The sequence below is a fragment of the Cryptotermes secundus genome, unplaced genomic scaffold, assembly GCF_002891405.2.
Source record: "Cryptotermes secundus unplaced genomic scaffold, Csec_1.0 scaffold343, whole genome shotgun sequence".
Lineage (NCBI taxonomy): Eukaryota > Metazoa > Arthropoda > Insecta > Blattodea > Kalotermitidae > Cryptotermes > Cryptotermes secundus.
Window position 1 is genome coordinate 1,243,342 of NW_019729214.1, and position 14,495 is coordinate 1,257,836.

Consider the following 14,495-nt stretch of genomic DNA (forward strand, 5'->3'; position numbering starts at 1 on the left):
AATATTGATTCAACGTTAGACTTTTCGCAGATGACTGTATAATATATAGAAAAATTATAAATAATGATGATATGGAAAAGTTGCAGATAGATCTGAACAGGCTGGGGGAGTTGGTGGCTGAAAATGCGATGGTAATTAATCCAGCTAAAAGCAAGGCAATTTGTTTCATGAGATCCAGAGTGACAGAACCACTGGGTTATGCGTTACGGGACATAGTAATTCCGGAAGCCAGTAGTTGTAAATATTGTACTTGGGAATAATTTTACGCAGCGATTTAAGTTGGGCTGTTCGAGTTAATTACACGGCGAAAAATAGCCTATAAGGCACTTCATTTTGCACTGCGTATTCTTAGAAAGGTAATAGTAACACTAAAATTTTAGCCTACGCGTCAATAGTGCGTCCGATTCTTGAATATGGGGCGGCGTGCTGGGATCCTTACAGGAAGGGACAATTAAATGAGCTAGACCGGGTCCAAAACATGGCGGCTAAATTTGCACATCATAGAAATGATTCAAATTGGGAAATTTTAACAGAGGGCAGATAGATAGCTCGCATATGTGCTCTCTTCAAAGTGCACGCGGGAGAACGGGCTTGGAAGGCTATAGATGATAGATTACAAAGACAATGCTATCTGAGCAGGGTCCATGATATGAAAATCAGGAGCAGAAAGCAAAAGACAGATATCGGAAAATATTCCTTTGTAAATAGGATCATTGAGCTTTGAAACCACCTACCTGCAGATGCTTTAGGGACTCTCTCCTATAAATCAAGTAATTTTAGGAAAAGGGTTAGGAAAGCTATACATAAGGCTAAGTGAAGGTATAGAAGAAATCATCCGAAAAGGCAGTGAAGTGAAATGGGATAAAGGGAAAGTCATGGTAAAATGTGGGCGTATCAGAACATGACATTACACATTCCAGTGCTATTACTGTTTAGTGTATAGTATACTTATTCTTTTATTAATATTAAATTTGTAGTTGTAATTGTATTTGTTATAGTTGTAAGTGTATTTTCATTGTATTTACTGTGTGCTAGTGTTTCCTTTGTTGTTTGTGTAGTTTTGTGTGCTGTGTTTTGTTTGAGTGTGGTGTGTTGTTTTGTGTGATGTGTGTTATTTGTGTGTTGTGTCTTATTGTAGTACCGCTGCCACCGGGCAAAAACCCATTTGCAGTTTAAATAAATACTCGCTTTGGGTGGGATTCAAACCCATGATCCCAGTGTTTGAGCGAGCGAAGACATTTGATGCCTTAGGCCACGCGGCCACTGTGATCGGCTATTTTGACATTACCTACATTAAATGAATATCCCCAAAACCTGCAAGTAATTATTGGTCACTACTTTTTGAGTTCGAGAGGCCACAGCCTCCAACAGACGCAGCCACGGACAGATACGACCGTAATGAATAAGCAGATTGTATTCAGAGGATTCCAAAAACGTTTATTTCCATTGCAACCGTGAAATAAATTTTTCATATAATTTTATGTATAGAATTTTTATTTGAAATAAAAAAGAACACAAGTTTGACCATGTAGTGTCTAATATTTCTGCAATATCAGTTATCACAAGTGACTCTTTTTTTTTCTAACAACCGAGGGTATGCGCTCCGTCAATGTGCCACAGAAAGTACCGTTCCTTTGATAGAAAATTAATTGTCAAATTAGATAAGTTGAATGAAAAGCCCTCGAGAGATACAGAGAATATTTTCGCCCATTTTTTTCTGCCATCAGACAACGTTTTGCTATTAATTTAATTTGTTGTCATCTTTTAGATAAAGGCTTGTAAATACCATTTATTTTGAAATGATCAAGTTCGTGCACGTTGAACCCATGTCAAACACTCCAAAGGAGTGCAACCCTAGTTAACAACCGTTTGCCTAGACCAGAAAAGCCATTTACAGCCCTGCATCTTATGACATTTCAGCTTTTCGTTTCATATAAGTCTACCGTGAAATGAAGATGAAATGCAGATGAACAACTGTTCCCTTCTACTAAAAAAATTAGCACTTTGCACCACCCACACTCGCCGCAAATATCGTGTCATCATCGACCATCATCGACATCACACATGAACTTCCGTCGCTTTCCTGCCTCTCCTGACCGTTCCTGATGTCATGCAAGTAAACTCATCGGAACCATCGGCATCGGAACGAGGGTGAGGCAAGATGGCGACCGTAATACGGTCGTGTTCGTGTTGTCTGCGCTTTAAATTTAGTCCGGAAGAACTGGAGCAACGATACAAGAGCCAGGAAATTGACAGATTAATAGAGAAGGACAAACAGTCTTTAAGAAGACAAGTGAAATTGTTATTACTTGGTGCCGGTGAAAGTGGAAAATCTACGTTTCTGAAGCAAATGAGGATTATTCATGGTATAAAATTTGAACCAGAGCTTGTAAAAGAGTACCAACATGTGATCTACCAGAACATTGTGAAAGGCATGAAGGTATTGGTGGATGCTAGGGACAAACTTAACATTCCGTGGGAAAACCCAAATAATTCCGAGTATGGTCAATACATCCTTAAGTTTGAAAACAGTATGATGTTGGATGATAGACTTTTCTTGCATTATTCCCCGTCATTACTAAGTCTATGGAAGGATTCTGGTATTAGGAAAGCCTTTGATAGAAGACGAGAATTTCAGTTGGTAAGTTGTGTCTTTTTAAACATGTTTTTCTTTTATGAAGGGAAGTTCACTGACTGCATGTCATGCTAACAGAAATTTACAAAACTGTGTCATGAAGGTAAGGTAAAGGTGAAGCTATCCCTGTAACAGGCCCTGGAGGCCCATGGGTTGTGAGACGTTGAGGATGTCACATTATCTAGACAGTCAACTCACAGATGGCAGTAAGGTTGTCAGCCTTACATGCCGGCCGCCCATTACCCTCCAGGAAGATTCCTGGTACTCATTTCTGTTAGAGACTGAGTCGACCCCAGGGCCATAGTGCGGCTGGAAGGATTAGGTCAATTTAAAAAAAAGAAATCCACCTCATTGGGACTCGAACCCGCCATCTTCTGGCTTGTAGCATAGTGAGGGCAGTGTGGAATTTGTATAATTTAAATTTTTATTGTAGACATGTGTTTTATTAGATTGACAGTGACGTTATTGACAAGGTGATATAAAATGAGATTAATGAAAGATCTAGAGGACTAGAACACCAAACAAGACAATAAAGTTACATGATTTGTGTCATCTTGAAATGTTGATTTATGCAGAGGACTGTAACACTGTAATTCATTTGAGGTCTACTTTGGGGTTTCCCAAAGCACAGTTTCCAGCTTCTACACTTATATTGCAGGAAGGAGAAATGTGACTGTCATGCGAGCACTAGAAAGAAATTCCTAACTTGAAGCACTGAGAAAAGATCTGATAGAGAATAAATGTGACAAAACTCACTGTGCTTTCTTGGGTTTCAGAGCAGCGGTAATGCCATTCGGCATTTAACACATCACATAAATATGTATCAGTAACAATTTTTTTTTATTTCTATTGAACTTGAATTTCTTTCATGTATTTGGATTTTTAGCAGATTAATACAACAGTACACACATGAGACATTTTGGTTGTAAAATTGTATGTGTGGTTACATATGCTAGATGTGTTATATTACGTCCATAGATAATGCTCCTTCCCTCACACTTGAAGGTCAGCCCCTTTTCCAGCTTTCATAGTAGATTTTTTATAGAAATAGTGAAGTATTCAGTATAATGTGATTAAGTATATGTGTTACTGGTGTCCTTTCACTGAGTTACATGGTTATTATCTGAGAGCTTCCTGGAAATTAAACAGCTGACCAGGCAGAAGAGATGCTGCTCATGTTATCTCTTCCCATGTGCATTTGGACCCACATAGAATATAGACTAACAGATCACACAAAATCCATCCATGTGAGACTTGAGGTTGTCATAATGGTACCTGTGGAGATAACTGTTATCTGGGACATAATGTGATGTAGTCTGGTAGTCCACTGAAATGCTGATAAACTTCCACAAGACTCCCCCCCCCAGTGAATACTTGGTGCTTTGATCCAGTTCTTTTTTTCCAATAAGAGCCCTCTGTGTCTAAGTTATGCTGTATTTCAGTGTGTCAGTGTGTGTGAACTATTTGTCCTATGTTCAATTGACACATTTCCCTTATAAATTGAGTAAATGTAAACTATTTTCACTTTACAATGTGTTTTGGCCATTTATGACCATCATCAGGTAAATCATTTTACATTAACATTCTGCTTGCTCTGATGTTATTCCCCTATGTGGGCCAGTGTTTACAGTCTTTAAGGGGTAGGTCACATGTTATTTACAGTGTCAGTACCATCTGTAGTTCATATGCAAGCTTAAAATATATTATATTAAAATTGATATTAATTTTGAATTAAGTTAAAATTATATAAAATTGATTATTGTTGTAAGATTTGAGGCTTTCACGGCGGTGACTATGAAGAAAGCAGTCTTTTGGGATTTGGCACCATGTATAAGTGGTGTTAACCGACGTTTCGGAGGAGCGTATCGCCTCCATCTTCAGGGTAGAAGAAAAAGTATAAGAAATCTGCAAGCGACAAGACCGTGAGAACGGTAAAAGCAGTCTGCTTGCAGATTTCTTATACTTTTTCTTCTACCCTGAAGATGGAGGCGATACGTTCCTCCGAAACGTCGGTTAACACCACTTATACACGGTGCCAAATCCCAAAAGACTGCTTTCTTGATTATTGTTGTTATTATCAATCAAAATTTCTCTTGTTGTATCATGTAAATGTCACTGGCATCCTGGTCACACAAAGCATTTCATATCATGGTATAACTTTGTATGCCAGCACATTTATCTATTATTAATCCCCCCCTCAGGCCATTATGTTGTGCGATCATAGTAGAGTGAGGTCTTCATATGTGTGATCTGAAAAATTTTATCATGCTGGTTAGGATACATGAGCACTATTTTTGTGTGTATTCATTTCTTTGTGTAGTAGTAACTCCATGATTTTAGTCTGCAAGCGAACTATACTGACCGAGCGACTGTCGCTTGTCGGCGAAGTTTAGTGCCAACTTTTGCAGATAGAGGGTGTCGCGTGGTCCGTGTGTAGTAGTAACACTGGTTGCAAATGGTGATGTGTCTTTGATGAGTGATTGTTTGGCACTCTGTGTCAAAATGTATTTATGGTTGGACAGTTTTCTATTTGGAGCTGTAACACCCTGAAATTTGTATCACAGTCTCAGGAGGACTTACTTTTCAGGAACATCATATATGGAACACTTATTTTATTGTGTAGCTCACCTGACATTTTGGCATGTGAAAGTAACATAACCCAGTAATTCTATAAAATAGATGTTGGGCACTTTTTTCCTGTCCCTTATCTGTTGAATTTCTAAATCAGATTGTGTTTGATAAACATGGAAGAATAGTTCTGAACATACTTATACAAACTTTTGTTTTCAATTTAGAATTAATATACATAAAATGTTGTGTAAAAATTTATTTTGTTTTCAGAAGTTCATGATAACATGTTATACGTTACTGTAGTACGATTATGATGAAGTTTCCTATGTCATACTTTTTATCAGTTGAGACAGTTCAGCTTTAAAAGGTTAAAATTATTGTTTTTTATCTCTTTCAGAGTGATTCAGTACAGTACTTTTTCAATGATTTGGAGAGGATAGCAAGAACAGTAAGTAGAAACAGTGTCAGTTACAACAGTTGTACCTGGGATATGAGTCCCTACTAGTAATTTTAGAGGAAACACAAATATCTCTTAATCATATACAGGGTGAATCGTATAGAATTGGCCCGATGAATTTGCTAATAATTCCGTAGGTGATGCATATAACCACTCACAATTACAACATAACAGTCCGTGGGCCGTGCTGAGTCGAATGGTGTGCGCATGATCTGGCAAGTGGCAGCCCTTATGCTGCAAGGTCAAGGACAATCCCAAAACATGTCTGCAGTGCGCAGGCGACAGTCATCGAGTACACTGTTGAACAGCGAGTGTTTCTCGTGCGCACATACTGGGTGACAGGATCAATTGTGAACACACAATTGGAATTCAGGAGGAAGTTTGGAGTTTGCAAGAAGCCAGCGAAATCGACTATACAGTCCTTGGCTCAGAAATTGGAAAGGACAGGGACACTTTTAAGTGAACGTGGTAAAAGCTGCCCAGAAATGCCAGAAGATACGATTGCAATTGTGCAGGACAGGTTACTGCAGTCTTCCAAGAAATCATTATGTCTAAGCCAGGAAACCGGGTATTCTTATTGAACATGTCAACGGGCTGCAAAGAAAGCAAATCTTCGTCCCTACAAGATCACCAGTGTTCAGGAATTGGGTGATGTTGATAAAGATAAATGGGTACGGTACTGTTTATGGTTTCAGGAATTCATGCATGATAACCCCAGATTTTTGGTTATAACTTGGTTTAGTGATGAAGCATGGTTCCACCTATCAGGATATGTAATCGCACAAAATTCCAGGATCTGGGCGTCTGAAAACCCACATGAGATTGCTGAATCACCACTACACCCACAAAAAGTGGGTGTGTGGTGCGCCATTTCTGGTTTACAAATCATTGGACCGATCTTCTTCGACACGACCGTGGACAGCACCTTATACTGCCATATTTTTTACGATTTCATGCAGCAGCTGCATGATGTGGCACTTACACAGGGTTATTTTCAGCAGGATTCAGCGACGTGCCACACATCCAACATGTCCATGGAACTGATTGAGAGCTTCTTCCCCGGTTGTGTCATCTCTATAAAGATGTGGCCCCCAAAATTCCCCGACCTTACCAGCCCAGATTTTTTTCTCTGGAGTTTACTGAAGGACAGGGTGTATGCAAACAAACCGCATACATTACAGGATTTAAAGGACAACATTTCAGCTGAAATCAGGAACATAACTGAAGAAACATTCTAGTGAGTCACGGTGAATATGCAAACACGGGTGGAGGCATGCCTACTTAAAAATGGCGGACACTTTCAACACCTGCTCTGATCACAGCACACAATCCAAGATAAGATATGTGTAAGTTACTTTAATATCTGTATGGTATATTTTATATTACAGCTCATTTCGTCGGGCAGGTTCTATATGACTCACCCTGTGAGGGACCCTGTAGGTCCTACCTATTATTCATGGTATTTTCCCATGATAATGCATATCCAATATCCAGTAATGTTAAAAATCTTGATTAGTTTACTCATATATCAGACAGTGCTATCACATGTAACCACCTATAAATTGTATATTGATTTAAGTGCAGTAATACCTCAATATATGAATTTTCAGTGTAGGAAACTGCAGCTGCATTACCATTACAAGAAACTAAATATGGTATCATTTCACAGTGTATGGTTATTATACCATGATTAAGTTTTTTGATGTAAGCAGTCTGTTATGAAATTACTGACAGTTTATCATCATTGGAACTGATAGTTTGTAAATATTAGGGTTAATTTCACCGACCACACAACATGTTTTTATTATTGTCACACTACATGTTTCGACCTCAAGAGTAGCCATCATGACAAGGAACGTAACAGATCCAGCATCAGAGGATGCGAAAGAGCAATGAGACCTTCAAAAAGTGAAAGTGCAGCCAATATGATAAGTTGAACTTTAATTCATGAACTTTTTAACCAGTGGTAATAATATATGAGGGGGTACCCAAAAGAAACCGAACTTATTTTTTTTTAAACTTATTTATTCAAATTTTAAGCACAAACCTTCAGTCCCCTTCAAAGTACTCTCCACTTACACTAATACACTTGTCTGGTCTTTTATTCCATTTTTCAAAACATTGTCTAAATTCATCTTTTGAGATGCTTGACAGTGCCTCCATCGTTTTTTCCTTTCATTTCTCTTTTCATTCGAGGAAACAAAAAAAAGTCGCACGGGACAAGGTCGGGTGAGTATGGAGGGTGAGGAACAGGGGTCATACCATTTTTGGTCAAGAATTGTCGTACAGACAGGGCTGTGTGAGCAGGGACATTGTCATGATGGAAAAACCAGTCACCCGATTGCCGCAAATCTGGCCACTGAGCTCCAAGTCACTCCCGACAGCTCCACAATTTCTTCAATGGTCCGTCATCAATCTTCAGTGATGATTTCACGAATTTTTTCAACATTTTCATGTGTTTGGGCCGTGGAAGGACGACCAGAATGAGGTTTGTCATCAGTTGGCATTTCACCATTTTTGAAACGGGAAAACCATTCAAACACTTGAGTTTTCCCCATAGCATCGTCCTTGTACGCCGTTTTTAGCATTTCAAGAGTTTCTGTTCCACTTTTCCCAAGCAAAAAGCAGAATTACACCGCCGCACGCTGTTCACGAAAATCAGCCATTGCAAAAACGACGATCACACAAAACAGTTGTCACTATAAACTCTGCCGAAACTAGTCCTTACCTTCTGAAGCAACGGTAGTCGGCTTATCGACTCAGGAATGTTAGCTCTATGCGCTCATAGCGGCAAAACGCGGTACTACAAAAGCTCTGCCCACAAAAAAATTAGTTCNTGGAAAATGAATGTGATTGCGTGTGATTGTGCAAATGTGTTCATACACCTGAGGATGACCTCTTGAGGTCGAAACATGTAGTGTGACAATAATAAAAACATTTTGTGTGGTCAGTGAAATTAACCCTAATATTCATTAAATACACAACAGGATGCAAGAAACAATGAAAGTGATAGTTTGTAAGTTAACTTGGGGTGCTTACTTAATCACAACTTAACCCTTCTTTACTTTTAAGGGTTGAATATGTTCACAGCTCTGGTACTATCTCTTTCACCCACTGCTTTTCATTATGTACTACACAATTGTGATAGGGTAATCTTACCATAGTTAAGATAGTTATTCATATCATTAAAAATGGTTTGGACTAAATGTTTTTATGTCGTACTGATATCTTGCAGCACACATTATGTATAAGTGGATTCCCATTTTATGTTGAGTTTCAAAGGGTTAAAATAATGTACCAGTTACACATTCCATACATATCAAATTATTTCTGTTTTTTAGGACTATGTACCATCCCATCAAGATATTCTTCACGCACGAAAAGCTACAAAGGGAATTACAGAATTTATTATCCCAATCAACAACATCCCTTTTCACTTTGTAGATGTTGGTGGTCAGCGTTCACAGAGACAGAAGTGGTTTCAGTGCTTTGACTGTGTCACTTCAATTCTCTTTCTTGTTTCGTCTTCCGAGTATGACCAAGTGCTACTGGAGGACAGGTTGGTGTAAATTAAAGTTAATTGGCTTTCATTTTGTTAGATTATAGCTCTTAGCTGTCAGAGTAGACTTAAATTGTTGACAGTAGTGTCCTGCAGATTGAGAGACCTGCAGTAGTCATTAAACAATGACAACATGCACTTCGTTATCAGCTATCAGATGATGATAAATATGAAAAGGGGTATCAAACAGTGAAATGTCTTTTATGTACTTTTTTATTGGATGGGGCCTACTTCCATTTTGATGTAGTTGGTAACTCTTTTGTAGATATTTCTCCAAGTATCAAATCCCTGTTTAGCATAATTCTTATATTTAAATAAATAGCCTTTCAATTGTGTGTTTTCAAAGGTCTCCCAATGTACAGAATGGTGGTAATATTGCTGTACCTCAAAATTTGTCATAGTCATCTTCTTGATATGTGAGTAGTTTTGGTGTTGATGGTAAATGGTAAAGTTATCCCTTTGTGTTAAGCACCATGCTATGAGGGTGTGTAGAGGGAGTGGATATAAATCACATTTTTAACTCCAGCACTAGATGAAAATGATCAGATTCATATTGTCACATAATATGGAATGACTATAGAAGGTGCTATCGGAAAGTTCCCAGACTAGGTCAAAAGAGAAATGCTAGCTTAACTTATTCAATTTTGGTGGCTATCTCCTTCAAAATAATCTCCTTGGAAACGTGTACAGTGATCGCATCGGTCCCCCCCCCCACACACACACACACACACACACACACGCTTGAAAAGATAACCATAAGTAGTTTTCCTTAATGCTGTTAACTACCCCATGCGATTCCCTTTGGACGTCAGACACTGTTTCAAAACATTGTCCCTTCAGTTTCATTTTGGGAAACAAGAGCAAATCACAGGGAGCTAAGTCCAGTGAGTAGGGAGGCTGGGGAATGATAACCACGTTGTTATCAGTCACAAACTGTGGTTTTCAGTAACGTGTGAGCGGGCACGTTATTGTGCTGAAGAAGCCAGTTGTGGTTGCACCAAAGTTCCAGTCTTTTTCATTGCACGTTTTCTCACAGGTGTCTCAAAACATCACAGTAGAAGTTACAGTTGACCGTAGTGTTAGGAGGAATAAATTCATGGTGAACAATCCCCTTCATGTCAAAAAATACAGTGAGCATGCTCTATGTTGAACTTCAGACCTGCTCTTGGTAATTGTGGGCTCTTCCACTGCGACGATTGTTGCTTTGTTTCTGGATCATAACCATAAATCCAACTTTTGTTACCTGTTATGATTCTAGTGATAAAAGTTCAGTCCTCGTTACCTTCCTCTAGTGATAAAAGTTCAGTCCTCGTTACCTTCCTCTCATAGCTCAAGACACACATTTACGTACCATTGCTTGTGATCATTTGTCAAGAGTTAGGGAACAAGCTTTGCGGCAATGCAGCGCATGTTCAAATACTGTTAAGATCTCCTGGTAAACTCCATAACTGATCCCAATGGTGTCTGTGAGCTCATGGACATTCTTTGTTGATGAATTTTTTTAAGTTTTTTCAACTTTTTTGTTGTTTTGCTGGTGCTTGGTTGCCCTGAACATTCATCATCTTTAAGTGACACTCAACTAGCCTCAAAACGTGAATGCCATTCAAAAGCTGCTGTCCAGCTCAAAGAATGTTCTCCAAAAGCCTCATGAAGTATTTCAAGGATTTCGGTAGTGAGCTTCACGCAAAACTTGATGCAGACACATTGCTCAATTTTTCCATCCATTGCAGACAAAACAAAACATCAAATCAAAAAGGCACTCATGTGAAAACAGTGCATGTTTACAGCATGGTGTCATGTGGCAGACTGATGCACTAAGCTTCCAGAAGTGTGACCTTGGCCTCCCCTCTTGTCTTCTTTCTCCAAGGCAGGTACAATGATAACAGTCCAGGTACTTTCTGATAGCACCTCATATATAGGGTTTGGATTTGTGGATTAGTTTATTGACCGCTTATACACACAACTCGGAACTACAAGAAATTACACTGCCACCACTGATCTCCACAATTCACAACTCACCACAGTACCTGCTAAGCCTTTTCAAGCCCTCTGTGTCCTCACCAGCCATATCCCTGGCAGTGGCTTTCACATTTGAGATTCTTCAGCTTCACACGCTCAAGTCCTCTCTTCACATATTCCCATACAGAATTTACTATCCAATGATTTTTTTGCTTCGTTATAACGTCTTGTCACAGACCACTTAGAAACACCCCATTTCCATTGTTGTAGTCCAGCTGTTGCATTTTTAAGAATCTGGTGCCTGGCAACAAGAATGTGTTGTGAACAAGAAACAGTTGTTGTATAGAGTCACCGCTTAGCAACGGATCTGTATGCCACAGTACTGTGACCACCTTAGACAAAGAAAAAGAAACCCCTGGTATCTACTAGGTAGGCTGGATGGTCCAGCTTACAGCTTACTTTGCTGACTGAGCTATTCCACCTTATGCCACAGATTTTGAGAGGGATTTCAGAGAAAACTGGTGGAGGGTAACCTGCAGTAGCATAACTTCAATCCTCAGTTTTCATAATTTACATTCCGAATTACTTTCACTTTAATTTTTCTTGTATAATACCTGCTTTTAATTTTTTTAAAGATGAGAGAATTTTAATATTAGTCATTAACATTTTTCACTTCTTGAATACAGTAGTTTGTTCTCTAAACCACTTAAAATCTCTGATGTAAATAATATGTAGCACCCATTTCCATTTATTTTACTTCAGTGTTAGTGGCAATATGTTGGTTCTAATGAGCTTTTATTCCTTTTACAGACGCACAAACCGCTTGGAAGAGTCACAGAACATATTTGATACAATTGTCAATAACCTAGTGTTTCGTGGCGTATCCATCATTTTGTTTTTGAATAAAACAGACCTGCTTGTCCAAAAAATTCACTCAGGTGATATTCGTACATATTTTCCTCAGTTTTCTGGTGACCCACGCAACTTGTCTGATGTTCAGGCATTCATCTTAGGTATGTTCACAAGTGTAAAGCGAGATCCAAGGAAGCCATTATTTCATCATTTTACTACAGCTGTTGATACAGAGAATATCAAGGTGGTGTTCAACGCTGTTAAGGACACTATCCTCCACAGGAACCTTGAGTCACTCATGCTTGAGTGACAGCTTGTTCCGGGTGAGAGCTGCGGTAATGTTAGTTCGCTAGATTCTCCTTTATACCGCAATTCAACAAATTGTTCACATTATTTTGTATTTTATCGATTACCTGATCAGTCATTGGATTGAAAGCTATAATACTGCAGTTATGTGTTAAGTTGTGTCTTATTGTTTTAAGACTTGGATATCTGTATGTGTAATATCTTGGGTTGCATTATTTTATTGTTAATACTCCCAGAAATTTTTCAAAGTCTCTCACTAGTAAAAAGAAACAAAACATTTTGTCATAATAAACAGACCTTTCAGGTTTCATTCTAGGATTTTGCCTTGAGGAGACCCTGCAAATGATGTCACAAGACTGTAATAGGCCACTAGCCCAAAGATGTGGGACACCATTGATGATCTGGATTGTGTTAAAGGATATTTTAAACTGGATTGTAACTTATCTGACTGCAGTTAAAGTTAAAACATAAACTCTGACAACAGGAAAATTGGATACATTTCTTGAGCATATAAAATCTGAAACTTTTCAAATTTTTCCAGCCAATTACACAAATTGTTTTTAATTTATTGATCAGACTAATTCTAAATCAGAAGTTCTAAATGTATACTTTTAGCTTCCTGCAAGTGGGAAAACATATTTACTCAGAAATATTAATTACATGAGTAGTGCATTCTTTGAAAATGTATAGTCATTGAATTGTTAGTTCCACATACTGTGGTACTGACCATATTAATTACACCACTTTTTAATGTACATGGTCACTGATACCACCAAAAACAACACTGAATTTTAAATACTGACATGGGGAGACAACCTCAGGTCACCCCAAGCAATCGGACCACAATTGGGTTCATAAAGAACAAAATTGTAGCAGTTGTAGTACAGTAGTTTTTGCAGTTATTCTTTGCAATAAGTAGAGACAGTGTCACATAACTTTGAACAAGGCCACGCATTCCCTGCGTTCCCGCAACCCACCCCCTTGTCTGAAATTTTTCTTCTGCGCATTCAAGGTTACTCTTGGCGCTCTTGGCCTTGTTCGAAGTTACGTGACACTTGCTATAACCAACACCATGATAAGTATCATCTTTGAGCACTTAGTAAGTATGATGGTCAAGAAATTCTCTCATTTGACAGCTTTAATAACATGTTCACAAAAGCTCACCATTGGACTCTGTCCTGTACCAGCTCATTCCAGTTTGTTTCTCCCCGCGTCCTCAAATTATATTAAAGAATCTATCCACATCTGGGCCACTGCTTCCTAATAGATTATAATATCTTTGAATAAATGTTTGCCCCTCTAGAAATTCCCTTTTAAGGAACTTCAAGGTCCATCACTCACATTACAAAATGTCTACTCACATCCTAGGTATTGTAACAGGCATTACGAGCTTTCTACAACATCTGATCTCCAATCTGTAGTTATCTGGAACTGTTTATTCAGTATATTCATTAGCTCTTTATTCATTACATTCATAGCTGTTTCCCATCCTTGGAAGCTCTCTTCTTTATGTGCAAGCTCAGGATCTGTCATAGCCCAAATATGTTAACATTTAGAAGACAGCTGCATACTACACGTTGCTACATTGTCTTTCAATCAGCATATTCCAAAAAGCTGCAAATCCTATCAGTCCATTTTTTTTTTTAATTGTTTTCTTTTCTGAAACTCTCTTTTTACTCTGTATATTATTTCCATCAGTTTTTATGTAGCATAACTTAGGACCACTCCCAGTACTAGTTCTGTCAGTTTTTATACAGAATGCTATATGATCACCCCAAACTGTTACAAGGAAAGTCCCAGAATGTGATTCTGGCAATTCTGCCATGCTCATAACAAGGTTACATGAAAGGCAAGCTGCAGAGCTCTTAGTTAATGAATAATATAAATCAAATTAAAGTCATAATTTTAAAGCATCTTGCATTGAGATCAATAATTTGGTATTGTAAGTACTGTTGATAATTGATATTGATTGTTTCATTAAGAGTAAAGTGTATAACCTATAATAATATTTTACATATATATACAGAAGATTATTGATGCATGTGAAATCATTACCTTTGAGGCCAATACAGAATGTAAAGCAAATGTGCCTTTTTTATATACTATATTCTAACTGTATTTTAAAATATGAGAAGGAAGACCTAATTACTCCCATC

At 38.2% G+C, this 14,495-nt stretch overlaps 1 protein-coding gene across 2 annotated transcripts; it reads left to right on the forward strand.

Moving 5' to 3' along the window:
* Positions 1-1,929: 1,929 nt before the first annotated feature.
* On the forward strand, positions 1,930-13,330 carry LOC111865428 (guanine nucleotide-binding protein subunit alpha homolog). Of its 2 annotated transcripts, none has more exons than XM_023853458.2 (4): positions 1,930-2,440; positions 5,604-5,654; positions 9,005-9,222; positions 11,992-13,330. In XM_023853458.2, exons 1-4 carry the CDS (start codon positions 2,162-2,164, stop codon positions 12,341-12,343), a joined length of 900 nt encoding a protein of 299 aa, XP_023709226.1. In that variant the 5' UTR covers positions 1,930-2,161; the 3' UTR covers positions 12,344-13,330. The 2 variants fall into 2 exon arrangements, with proteins under 2 accessions (XP_023709226.1, XP_023709224.1); XM_023853456.2 differs by having other exon boundaries at positions 1,936-2,641.
* The last annotated feature ends 1,165 nt before the right edge of the window (positions 13,331-14,495 follow it).

Bases quoted from the DNA above. Each gene is read 5' to 3' on its own strand.
- LOC111865428 (XM_023853456.2), top strand. From the start codon at position 2,162: ATGGCGACCGTAATACGGTCGTGTTCGTGTTGTCTGCGCTTTAAATTT. The intron at 5,655-9,004 runs GTAAGTAGAAAC...TCTGTTTTTTAG, and splicing joins TGGAGAGGATAGCAAGAACA to GACTATGTACCATCCCATCA. The intron at 9,223-11,991 runs GTTGGTGTAAAT...TTCCTTTTACAG, and splicing joins CAAGTGCTACTGGAGGACAG to ACGCACAAACCGCTTGGAAG.